Source organism: Ambystoma mexicanum, chromosome 6q (genome assembly GCF_040938575.1).
Source record: "Ambystoma mexicanum isolate Mex_15411 chromosome 6q, UKY_AmexF1_1, whole genome shotgun sequence".
NCBI classification, from domain to species: domain Eukaryota; kingdom Metazoa; phylum Chordata; class Amphibia; order Caudata; family Ambystomatidae; genus Ambystoma; species Ambystoma mexicanum.
In genome coordinates, this window is record NC_090937.1 from 268944215 (window position 1) to 268956372 (window position 12158).

At 46.7% G+C, this 12158-nt stretch overlaps 1 protein-coding gene across 1 annotated transcript in view; it reads right to left on the reverse strand.

Moving 5' to 3' along the window:
• RRH (retinal pigment epithelium-derived rhodopsin homolog) overlaps positions 1-12158 on the reverse strand; it is a 409764-nt gene that overhangs the window by 65543 nt on the left and 332063 nt on the right. Inside the window, exon 4 of the mRNA XM_069630737.1 lies at positions 9958-10111. Within this exon, the coding sequence (XP_069486838.1) occupies positions 9958-10111 (154 nt within the window). The remainder of the gene's footprint in view (positions 1-9957; positions 10112-12158) is intronic.

Genomic DNA, 12158 nt, shown 5'->3' on the forward strand with positions numbered 1-12158 from the left:
ATTTCGCCCGCCAAGAAACCAATGCCCTCAGGAGGGAACTGATAGTCTCAAAAGAACAAACTGATGAGTTGGCCAGACAACTATTACAGAGCCAGGCTGGACAAACACCTCTACCAGGACTTGGGGCAAGTCCAGCTCCTGCACCATCGAGTAACCCGGTGCAGATAAATTTACCTGGAGCCGTTCCTTTGGCTCCGCCTGAACGCTTTGCCGGAGACCCAAAAGAGTTTGCAACATTCATGAATCCATGCCGCTTGCACTTTTTATGTAGACCTGGAGCTTTCCCAAATGATCAGGCCAAGGTAGCCTTTGTACTGTCATATCTCAGCGGCAGTGCGGCAGATTGGTCCATTCCACTAGTTAACCAGGATGACCCGATTCTTCGAGATTTCCAGGGTTTTCGAACAAGCATGGAAAGACTATTCGCCCGACACTCCCGAGGACAGGCTTTGGACAACGAACATTTATCCCTACGTCAAGGTAACCAGGATTTTTTATCTTACATTGCAACTTTCAATAGATTAGTAGTGGAAACCGAATGGCCTGAAGCCAAGCGAATCACATTATTCCATCGAGGACTTCGAGGAGAACTCAAAGATGTTTTGGCCCAAATCGTGATCCCGTCTCAAGACTGTGCTGAATATATAGATCTAGTGGTCCAGCTCGATCACAGACTTCAAACCAGGAAGGCTGACCGAACCAAGTTTGAGAACAGGGTGTTGGTTAAAACCCACATAAGCTCCAAGGGAGTAGATGTCTCAGAACCAATGCAAATCGGGGGGGTTAAAGGACCCATAACCCAAAAGGAGAGAGATAGAAGACAGCAACTGTAATTATGTTTATATTGCGGAACTGCTGGTCATTTTCTTCGGAACTGCCCTGTAAAACCACCCAAGAAAGTTATAGGAGCAGCAGACGAAAACCATGTGAAATCTGACTCGGGAAACGACCACGCCCGGCAAGCGTAGAGGTCCGCTTGCCGAGCTTAAAGAAGGACACTCTGACCTCGCATTTCACCATACCCATGGTCCTTATAGATCCAGAGCAGCCATCACGCATGCACGCGGTAAAGGCGTACGGAGACAGTGGAGCCATAGGAAATTACTTGGACTGGGAATTGGCTACCAGGATGAATCTATCTCTCACCCGCAAGACCACGGCCGATGTTGTCACCACTGTAGATGGAACGGAAATTGCCTCTGGACCCGTAACTCATTCCACTGCAGAGATGACATTGCTGAGTCAAGATGGGCATCAAGAGGCTATGATGTTTGACTTAATCAAAGCCCCACAGTTTCAGCTGATACTGGGGATACCTTTGTTGGAAAAACATAATCCCTGTATTGATTGGCGAGAGAAGAAACTAACCAGCTTCACCCAGTGGCGTTTTGGTCAAGAAAATTTTCAGCCCCCGAATTAAACTATGCCATAACCGACAAGGAGCTGCTGGCCATCAAGTCCGCCTTCAAGGCTTGGCGGCACTATCTACTGGGTGCCAGACATACCATCACGGTCATCACCGATCACCGGAATTTACAATACCTAAAGACAGCCAAAGCCCAATCTTCGCGCCAACTCCGTTGGGCATTGTTCCTCGCCGAGTTTGATTTTGTAATAACCTATCGACCAGGTTGTAAGAATGGTAAAGCAGACGCCTTATCCCGGATTGGAATGGGAGAAGCAGAAATAACTTTAGAACCCGTACCCAAAATTCCGGAACAGAGAATCCTTGGCCTGACTTCCATACAGACACTGGAGAACATTCAAAACAAGATCCACCAACTCTTTGATTCCGTTGCCCTACAGCACTGGGCAAAGAAAGGTCCAGAGTACTCTGTCATCGATGATTTACCTTATTACCAAGGCCGGCTATTTTTACCGCAAAAGGAACTGCAGGAAATTGTCATTTCCCATTACCATGACACCTTAATAGAAGGGCATCCGGGTATTGCAAAAACCGAAGCTAAAATTAGGAAGCAATTTTGGTGGCCTACCTGGCGAAAGGATGTCAAGTCATTTGTCATGTCTTGTGGCATTTGGCACAAAATAAAGGGCAAAAGAAAAATGCTGGTGGATTATTGCAACCATTAGACATACCACCTACCCCTTGGCATACCTTGTCATTAGACTTCATCACTGATTTACCCCCGTACCAAGGTTACAATACCATTCTAGTTATTGTAGATCTTTTTTCTAAAATGGCCCACTTCATTCCTTTAAAAGGGATACCTTCAGCTTCAATCCTGGCCAAGGAATTCCCTGAAAATGTTGTCCGCCTGCATGGCTTTCCTTCAGTGTTAATTTCAGATCGGGGCAGTCAATTCATTTCACATTTTTGGTGGAAATGCTGCCAACTGGCACAAATTGATGTTAGGCTTTCGAGCAGTCACCACCCTCAGACCGACGGTCAAACGGAGAGGACCAACCAGACTCTTGAACAGTACCTCCGTTGTATGCTACATCAGTCTGAGGGGAATTGGAAAGACATTCTGTGGATCGCAGAGTATGCGTACAATAATTCCGTAGCTCAGGAACTGGACAAAGTCCTTTTTTTACCAATTATGGGCACCATCCTCGAACCTCGGATTTGGACTCACCCCAGCATTTAGAGATGCCCGCAGTGGCCCATCTCCACGCTGTTTTACACAAGCCTTTAAAGAAGCAACCATCCATTTGCAAAAGGCTAAGGAAAAATACAAAAAGGATGCGGATCAGCACAGAAGTGAAGCTCCTCAATACCAAATAGGGGACCAAGTATGGTTAGCCACTAAGCACTTACCACTCAAGGGGACTCGGACCTTTAACCCCAGGTATTTGGGACCTTTTTCTGTCAAGGCAATTATTAACTCAGTGGCCGTCAAGTTGGACCTACCTGCTCATATGCGAATCCATCCTGTTTTCCACGTGTCTCTTTTGAAGCCAGTGCAACCAGGAACAAGGCTAACCACTCCACCTGAACCTATCCTCATAGACGGGGAGTCCGAGTACGAAGTCAAGAATATTTTGGACTCAAAGAGTGAGATCAAAACTCTTTTACCTAATTGACTGGAAAGGTTATGGTCCACAGGAAAGGTCTTGGGAACCTAGTGACCACGTGCATGCACCTCGTTTAGTGAAGAGGTTCCATCGGGAATTCCAGACAAACCACGGCCAAGGGGGAGAACGACTTTAGGAGGGGCCTTGAGGGGGAGTGCTGTCATGATGCCTGCCCCGGGAAGACCAGACCAGGCCCAGCAGCCCCGGAAGCAGGCATCATGCCACTTGGAGCATGCCCAAAAGCCCCAGTTAGGGGCTGTTTGGGTACAGTCCTGGCGCCTGTGGCGCCAGGCTCATAAAGATAAAGTCAGTCCTGGCGCCATGGGCGCCAGGCTCATAATTGATAACTTGCCTGAAGCAGACCATGCTGCATACTCACCTGAGGCAGACCATGCTGCATGAAGACTCAAGCCAAATGAGGCTTAGGAGGGACTATTTTACTGAAGGGACTATTTTGTTACTTGGGTGGGGCTGTGGAAGAATACTTACCTGGATCTTCTTCCAAGGCTATTTAAACCACGCCCGGACAGCCACACGTGCTTCGCGTTATTCTGCTTGCTGCAGCGTAACGCTCACTGTGTTTTCAGCAGCTCCAGTCTTCAGCCACGCCCGCTTCAGTCCTGGGACTCCTGAAACAAGAAGACAAAAAGGATAAAGGTTAGAACAGGAGTTTTAACTTTAATCCTTACCTGAATCCTGATCCAATTCGCCACGGAACTGAAAGACAGAAGTCTTTGAAGCATCGCTTTGCATTCCTACGGCGCCGCGCTGAACTCACCTGCTTGGCGGTACTTCAGCATTCCATCACGCTCTCTCCATCTCGCGGCCGCCCTCCGACACCTAAGGAGACAAAGACAGCAAGGTGAGCAAGGGGACTCTCTAAGGCCATACAAGCTACCCACAAGTACTTACCTGATTTACCACGGGAGATACTTGCCTCATTTCGGGTCGGCGCAGTCAACTCTGCTTCATCGCCAAAAAACACAATAGACTTACCTGAATCTTACCGAGTGCCATTTGGAAATCTTCGAGTGGATTAATCGGCAACCTGCAAGGAATCGGACAGAGTGAAGAGCAGACATTTGAACTCTTATGAACAATTGGACTTTAGAGTCAATACTGGAACTCACCAAGTCCTCTACGCCAGTGAAGTAACTGGTCATCAACGCGCCCCTGCGGTCGACGCAGGATGGAGAGCTCATCCTTCCAAACCATCAGGTGAGACTAAGGAGGGGACATCAACCGTGATCAGTGGGAAGACAACGGGAGTGGCGAAGGTCGGTTGACGCTCAATTCCACGGGTGGTTAATTCCTCTTCTCCTTTGCAGAAGAATATTCTTGCGAGCCAGACAAACTAGGCTGAGCGGGCCAGTCCAGTCAGTCATCTCGGCGCTACACGTCACGCTGGTGGAAATAACAGCGCCCCAGTTCCGGTCGACGCCCCCGTGGGAACCAGGTGAGCGTAACACTAGCCATAAAATGGGACGAGGTCCAAAATGATTTATATATTTTAAACACTGAGCCTCCAGCAGAAGAAGAGGCACCACAGAACTCCTCCAAATATAATAAAAATACCCAAGGTCCCAGAAACGGTGAAAATGACAAGCACAAAAGGGGCGAACAGCTTTTTTGGAAGAACCAGCCATGGGTGGCGAAATCTAATACACACAGGCAGAACAAAAACCACTCTACAAAAGCCAATATCCCATGCAGGAATTTTGGAAAGAACCAGTGCACCTGGGGTAAAGAATGCTGGTACAAACACAGTTGCACAAACTGCAACGGCGACCACGCAGCAAGTAATTGCACAAGACTGCCAGCCAAAAATTCAAAAGATTAGCAACACCCATTTCCCAAACCCTAGAATGGCACCAGGCAGAACTCCCATCAACCCAAACAATTTTAGAGAAGCACTCATCAACTACCCAGACAGGGAAACCAGCGAGGCAATCTGGCTGGGCCTCACCAAAGGTTGTAGCATCCCCTTTAAGGGTACAGGGTCACAGAACATCCCATTGAACCTAAAGTCGGCCAGGGACAACCCCCAAATATTGGAGAACAAAATCAAGAAAGAACTGCTGTTAGGCAGGATTGCAGGACCCTGCGACCATATGCCTCTCAAGGATTATTTAATATCACCACTAGGCCTGGTCCCTAAAAAAGAACCAGGGAAAATGAGGCTAATTCACCACCTATTTTACCCCAAAGGCCAATTACTGAACGACGGCATTCCACACACGGAATCCGCAGTATCCTATACATAATTCGAGGAGGCGGTAAGACTCATACAAGAATGTGGTAGGAACGCCCTGATGGCCAAACTGGACATCGAATCCACCTTCAGACTGTTACCAGTCCATCCAGATTCCCAGCAATGGTTAGGGTTTACTTTTAACAACAAATTATATGTCAACAGATGCCTCCCCATGGGATGCGCAGTATCCTGCGCCCTATTCGAGCAATTTGGCTCCTTTTTCCAATGGGCTTTTCAGAAAGAGACCAGGGGCCAAAGTGGTACACTACCTAGATGATTTTATGGTTATGGGCCCAGCAAACTCAGAAGAATGCCACAAGGCCCTGTTGAAACTAGAAAGAATGGCCGCACAATGGGGCATACCTCTAGCAATAGAAAAAACGACCAAACCAACCACCAATATAATTTTCCTACGCACTGAGATTGACTCTGCACACGGACTATGCAAGATCCCGAAATCAAAAATTGCAGAACTCCTGGAGAAAATACAAGCCCTGACAATAAAAGACAAAGGCACAATTAAAGAAATTCAATCATTAGCAGGCAGTCTTAACTTCGCTGCCAGAATAATCCCGCAAGGGAGGTTTCTTTTCCAGAAGCCTGGAACTTAAAACCAAATGATTTTCCAAACCCCACTTACACATCCGACTAGGCGCAGAGGTGAAACAAGATCTGGAAATTTGGGGGAATTTCATCAAATATTTCAATGGGATCTCACTTTGGCAAACGCCTTTGAACACATGGACAAAAAGGGTCCTTTTCACCGATGCAGCCGGAAGCAAGGGGTTTGGAGCCATACTAGACTCAGAATGGGTAGCAGGACACTGGCCCAACTCATGGCAACAGACAAGGTGGACAAAAAACATCACCCTCCTAGAAATATTTCCCATATGGCTAACATTATACATCTGGGGCAGGTAGCTAGCTAACATGGAACTCTTGGTCACGTGTGACAACATGGCAGTAGTAGGCTCCATAAACGGGTCTACCAAGAGCCCTTTAGTACTAAAAGTCCTACGAGCCATCACAGCAATCACACTACAAGAAAACATTGTAGTCAAAGCAAAGCACATCGCCGGTGCATATAATAACATAGCAGATGCTTTATCTCGCTTTCAGTGGCCAAGATTCCGAGAACTAGCGCCGCACGCCCAGGAACAGATGACCCCGATACCGGCGCAATGCTGGGAAATAATGGGAAATCAGAAATAACGGCATCAACGCCAGCCCCAGAGAGCACAGGCCGGATGCCCAACAAGAACCAGGCACCTAAAAAACGGCTGCCAATAATATAACGGCATCAACGCCAGCGCCAGAGAGCCAAGGCCGGGATGTCCAACAAGAACCAGGCACTTCAAAGACGGGTGCTAACAACTCCCTCGGCTTCCTCACGGACATGGCAGGGAAAGCACTGGCAAGCACCACCGCAGCTCAGTACAGTAAGTGCTTGCAAACAGTTTTTAAAGTCACAGGCATAAAGCACGTAGAGTTAATAACGATTAAAGACATAGAAATATTCTTAAAATGGGTGCATGAACAAGGCTTTAAAAGAGACTGGGCTAAAAGACACCTAGTTGCAGTCTCATATTTCTCAAAAATACGGGGTGATTCAGACCCCACCCAAAGTCCCCTCATCACTTATGCATTAAAAGGTTGGGGCAGAATAGAGGGCCCCCAGGTAGACACCCGCCGCCCCCTTGATTTCCGCAAACTGGTTCAAATTGCAAACCAGCTGGAAGCCATATCCTGGCATCCGTATGAGATCTTACTGTTCAGAACAGCCTTTTTCGTGGCATACTTCGGGGCTTTCCGTGTGGGTGAACTCATTGCTTCCAGCACCAAGGCCAGCAATGGGCTGGGCGTCATGGAAGTCAGGGTCAGACAGGAGAACATCAGCATAGAAATCGAACAATCAAAAACTGGGGCTAAAAGAACCATCAACATTTGTTGTATCGATGAGGCAGTAAATTGCCCGGTATGTATTACCAACCTCTACTATGCACAAAGACCCAAGGTTGGGGGGAGGTTCTTGATCCATAAGGATGCCTCGGCACTAAGCCGCTACCAATTTAAAGGGGTGCTGATGAAAGCAACAATGCCGGGTGGGTCCCCAGGGGTTTTGCCACCCATTCCTTCAGAATAGGTGCCACCACCTCAGCATGGCAGGGAGGCTTAGCCCCCCAGCAACTGAAAAACTTAGGGGGCTGGAAATCAGATTGTTACAAAAGGTACACCAGACCGCAATTAATCTAGCCAGCCACCCTCACCCTTTCTTTCTCCCCCCCCCCCTTTATACAGAAACACCAGGCGAAGGGAGGACTACGCGTCAATCAGCATGGATTGTCGGCCACTCTTTTATCTTCAGGCCACCTTTCAGGAACACCATTTCATCATGGTGAGGTTACAGAGGCCTACGATGGGCAGAAATCAACGAAACATTAGCAGAACTGGTCGCATACAGAGACCCGCCAGAATTTCTGATCATACACTTGGGTGGCAATGATCTTGTATCCTTTGGGAGGAGAAAGTTACTTGAGGACATGTGCTCCTCCCTTGCAGGTATCTCACACAAGTGTAAAGGAACGGAAATATACTTCCCGGCCATCCTACCCAGAAAGAAATGGCAAGGGGCCAACTGCTACAAATCTGTAGACATTTCTAGACGAATAATCAACAGGGGGTTAGAGAAATGTTGCATAGCAAGAGGACTGGGCTTTATAAAGCACCCAGCCATTACATTGGGTGACCCAGACCTTTTTCACAAAGACGGCACCCATCTATCTATCAAGGGCATGGAGCATTTCTTGCGAAAAATTACAGCAACTCTAGCCTCCAGGGGTTGTAAATAAGAAATACTTTTGGGGGAACGCGGTCAGCCGTCAACCTGCCCACGTGTGGCGGCACGGGCCAGAGGGGGTAACCCCAAGACCCGGTGCCCAAAAGTATGTTATTATCATGATATGTGATTATTGTTATCTGGATAACCATATCTGTACAATAAACCCTACAGCCTTTTATTGCCAACACTTGACAAACAATGTGTGAGACATATCATTCTGGGTGAGGGTATGGGATCGGTAATGTATAAGTATGCATGCATATGGGTTCACCAGTTATGGGCAATGCTGCAGTGCCGCACAAAGCGAGACAGGGTAACTGCTGTTACCATCAGCAGGCCCGGAGAGGGGCAGCCAAACCTCTCCCCCTCACTGCTCCTCTCCTCCCCCAAGTCAAAGAGACACGCAGTCTGGGCAACACAATACTGAGGAAGGGTGAATTGTGAGCAATCACCTCCCCCTTCCTTCATGCAGCAAGGTGCTAAGCACCTAAGGAAACGAACAGGCAGGCAGGGACCAGGTTCAAAGACCTGCCTCCCTCCCCACCCACGGGGGGGCCAGATAGTCAGCTATCCGGCCAGGGGCTGAAACATAACAGCCCCCACTACTATGCATAACAAAGATCCAGGGCTCCCCTGGGTCTTATAAATACAGAGCAACATGCTCTGAGAAAACACAAACCGTTTGTGGACCCTGAACGGGGACCCAAACACACAGGAGGTGCACTGTTTACACAGTGCCTTCCAAAACCTTTGCTTCTTTACCACAAATCCCTCCCACGCTACAAATAAGGGAGAAAAACAAAGGAAAAGAAGTACAGGGCACTGTACGGTGCCCACAACAAGACGTGGAACATGAGAAGGCGGGCACGGGCCAGAGGGGGTAACCCCAAGACCCGGTGCCCAAAAGTATGTTACCATCACGATATGTGATTATTGTTATCTGCATAACCATATCTGTACAATAAAACCTACGGCCTTTTATTGCCAACACTTGACAAACAATGTGTGAGACATATCATTCTGGGTGAGGGTATGGGATCGGTAATGTATACGTATGCATGCATATGGGTTCAGCAGTTACTGATCTGGACCCCTGTATGCTGAGATAGCCCTACATTGGGGGTTGGGTGGGGAGTGATCCAGCATCAATCACCCTGGAGCACTCGGTCAAAGAAACACACAAGCCCACCAGTCACCCATGAACACATCCCTAATGGGCAGGAGAACTGAAGAGGCTTCCACCAGAACACATTAGGGAATATATACACTTTATGTACTACTTACCTTCTTCTGTGCATACAGCTTTTACCTACTTCTTAAAGAGATACATTAAGTAATACTTGTGTGGGGAGATTATATTATTAAAGGGAACACCCGTTAACCTGCATCTGTGTCCCCTTCACTCTCCTCCTAAGAGCCTGGTGTTGATGGTGTTGATCGCTCAACCATCACTTCCAATCGTGGGGGACTGGAGAAAATGTTTCAAGTGCATGTAGAACATCTCTCGGTGTCCGAAATAATCTCAACCCATCTAAACACCCCACAAAACAGTGCCAGGCCCAAGCTGGTCCAGCAGTATGAGGTATTGATGCCTAAAGAACTGCGGCCAGGATTCTAAAACCTCAATGCACACAAAGCACTACATTCTATGCCCATACAAGACTGCAAAGAATAATAGGTCCAAGATTCAGAAATCCTCTGTAGTATGTAGTTTAGTCATTGCTGTTGGCTCTGATGTGAACAGGCTCAAGAAGAGCATTAAAGGTGTTCCCTATGCAGGAAAAACTCTACCCAGACGAAAGCATGTTTATAAAAGCGAGATTCTTACGCGTCGTTTTTCCTCCAGTTTATAGTGCAAGTAGCTCCGGTTGGATCGGGGGCATAACTGGACCAACCCACTATGGGCATCAGTGCCCAGAAGAATGCATTTATCCACGCTGCGATAATAAGTGCTGCATAGTTGCAGGCAGTCATTCTTCTTCCTGTAGATAAGAAAAAATAAAATAGGTTTGCTCAATCCTTCCTCCAGTTAATTGAAATCTATGGTTTGTTTATTTTTACAATTTTTTGTTTCTTTTTTTGTATGTACGTGTTTAGTTTATATTAAACCTTTCACGTTAAAACAAAAGAAACTCACCATTCACATCTACATAAAAAACATTTACATCGTACATTTAGATCATCTTGTACACTAAATACTTATGTTAACCATTAAGATGTTAACTACTGCGATTCAATTTAAAAAGAAAATAGTTTCTGATCTCCAGTAACTATTTAACAACTATAAACATACCTTGGGCCAGTCTGGGAAACAAGAACGCTGCCGTACACAGTAAAAAGGAAGGCCGATTTTACTCTGCAGGGGTGCCTTACCTGAGGTGAAAGGTGAAAGTACTTCAATCTCTCCTCTTGCCCTAATTTACGTGCGTTCTGCGGTCACGTTTTGACCACACTGGGGTAGGTAACGGTAAATTAAACTAGCGTTTCACAGTTTATCTTCTAAACAACTGTGCAGCCTGTCATAAAGCAGGTGACACTCATATGCCCGGGGTCAGCAGGAGGCCCAGGAGTTTGTCTACGCATATTTTCCCGATGTGTCATTTACATGTTCTCTCGAATTAATTCTCTGAGCCAGACGAGAACAGTTGAAAAAGTTGTTAATGGTAAAACCACGAGCATAAAAAGAACGGTCAATTTTAAGGGTGTACAGAAGAGGAGGAAAGCCCGTCCTAAATACCACCAACAGCCCTAGCGAAATTGACTAGTACACTGCCACATGGAAACCCTGCCAAGAATGGTGGCTGGTGATTTTTCTTTTATTAGAGGTGTTCAAATACTCGATTATGCAGGAGTGACCAAGCGTACCGAGGGAGCCAGAACTAGGTAAAAGGTTTTTGGTGGGCTCAACCCCTGAGACCACACCTTTTGTGAAAGTTTGGGGAAAAAGCCACACCTGCTGAAAACGGCTGTCTAAGGTAGCACATAAGAAAATCCATTAGGTACGAGTCACTCAACAGCCCCAGACTAAAAAAAAAAATGTCATGCTGGCAGTGCTTATAAATGTTCATACAGGCTGCACAAATCTATGCAAGTATTACCATATTAGACCATATTCCTGTTGGTTTTGCCATTAAAAAAATGCCATTCCACACACAGTAGGAACGTTTTCCAGACTTGCTGCACCAAAGTAGGCCAATCAAGTCACATACCACATATGTTTGTTTCATCCTGGATGTCTGGTAAAAAAAAAAAACATGTCACAGTAAAAGTATATCCAGACTGCTTGTATCAATGTCGGCCAGTATAGCAACATAATAAGCCTTATATTTTCTTTACCCTTGATGCCCAGTAAAAACCACCATGGCCCAGTAAGGTAGTATATAGAGACTAGCACAGGCCAGTCTGGCCATCTAATAAAACCTATCATGTTTGATTAACCCCTGATGCACAGTAAAAAAACAACATGCCACAGTAAGTATATCTGCCTAGACTGGTGGACATCAATGTGGGCCAGTGAAGCCATGTAAGAATACTTATCATGTTTGCTCTACACTCGATAAATGATGATATGATATGACGTTTATAACGTGACTATAAACAAGTGTTTCAAGGCGCGATGAGGCAAGGGGGGGGAACAAAGGGGGACAGACAACGATCATACTAGGCCAGGTGTCATTCAGATCGCACAAGTGCACGGGATTGGGGAAGGGTGAAAGTGTGGAGGGGCCGGGGAAGGGACAGTGCAGTACATGGGAATTACATAATAACAATAAGTAAAAGTAACGGCCAGCAGGTGGCAAGTGCAAAGGTGATGTCCAGAAAAAAAATCCATGATGCCACTAGCCTCCCCCCTACCCTCTACAATTAGAGGCTCGCTCCCCATTCACACATGCAGACACATAAGCACACACACACACACACACACACACACACACACACACACACTCAGCACGCATGCTGAAATTCACTTGCATAAATACAACGTACACTCTAATTTCCCCGTCCATTCATACAAAATACGCATTCTCA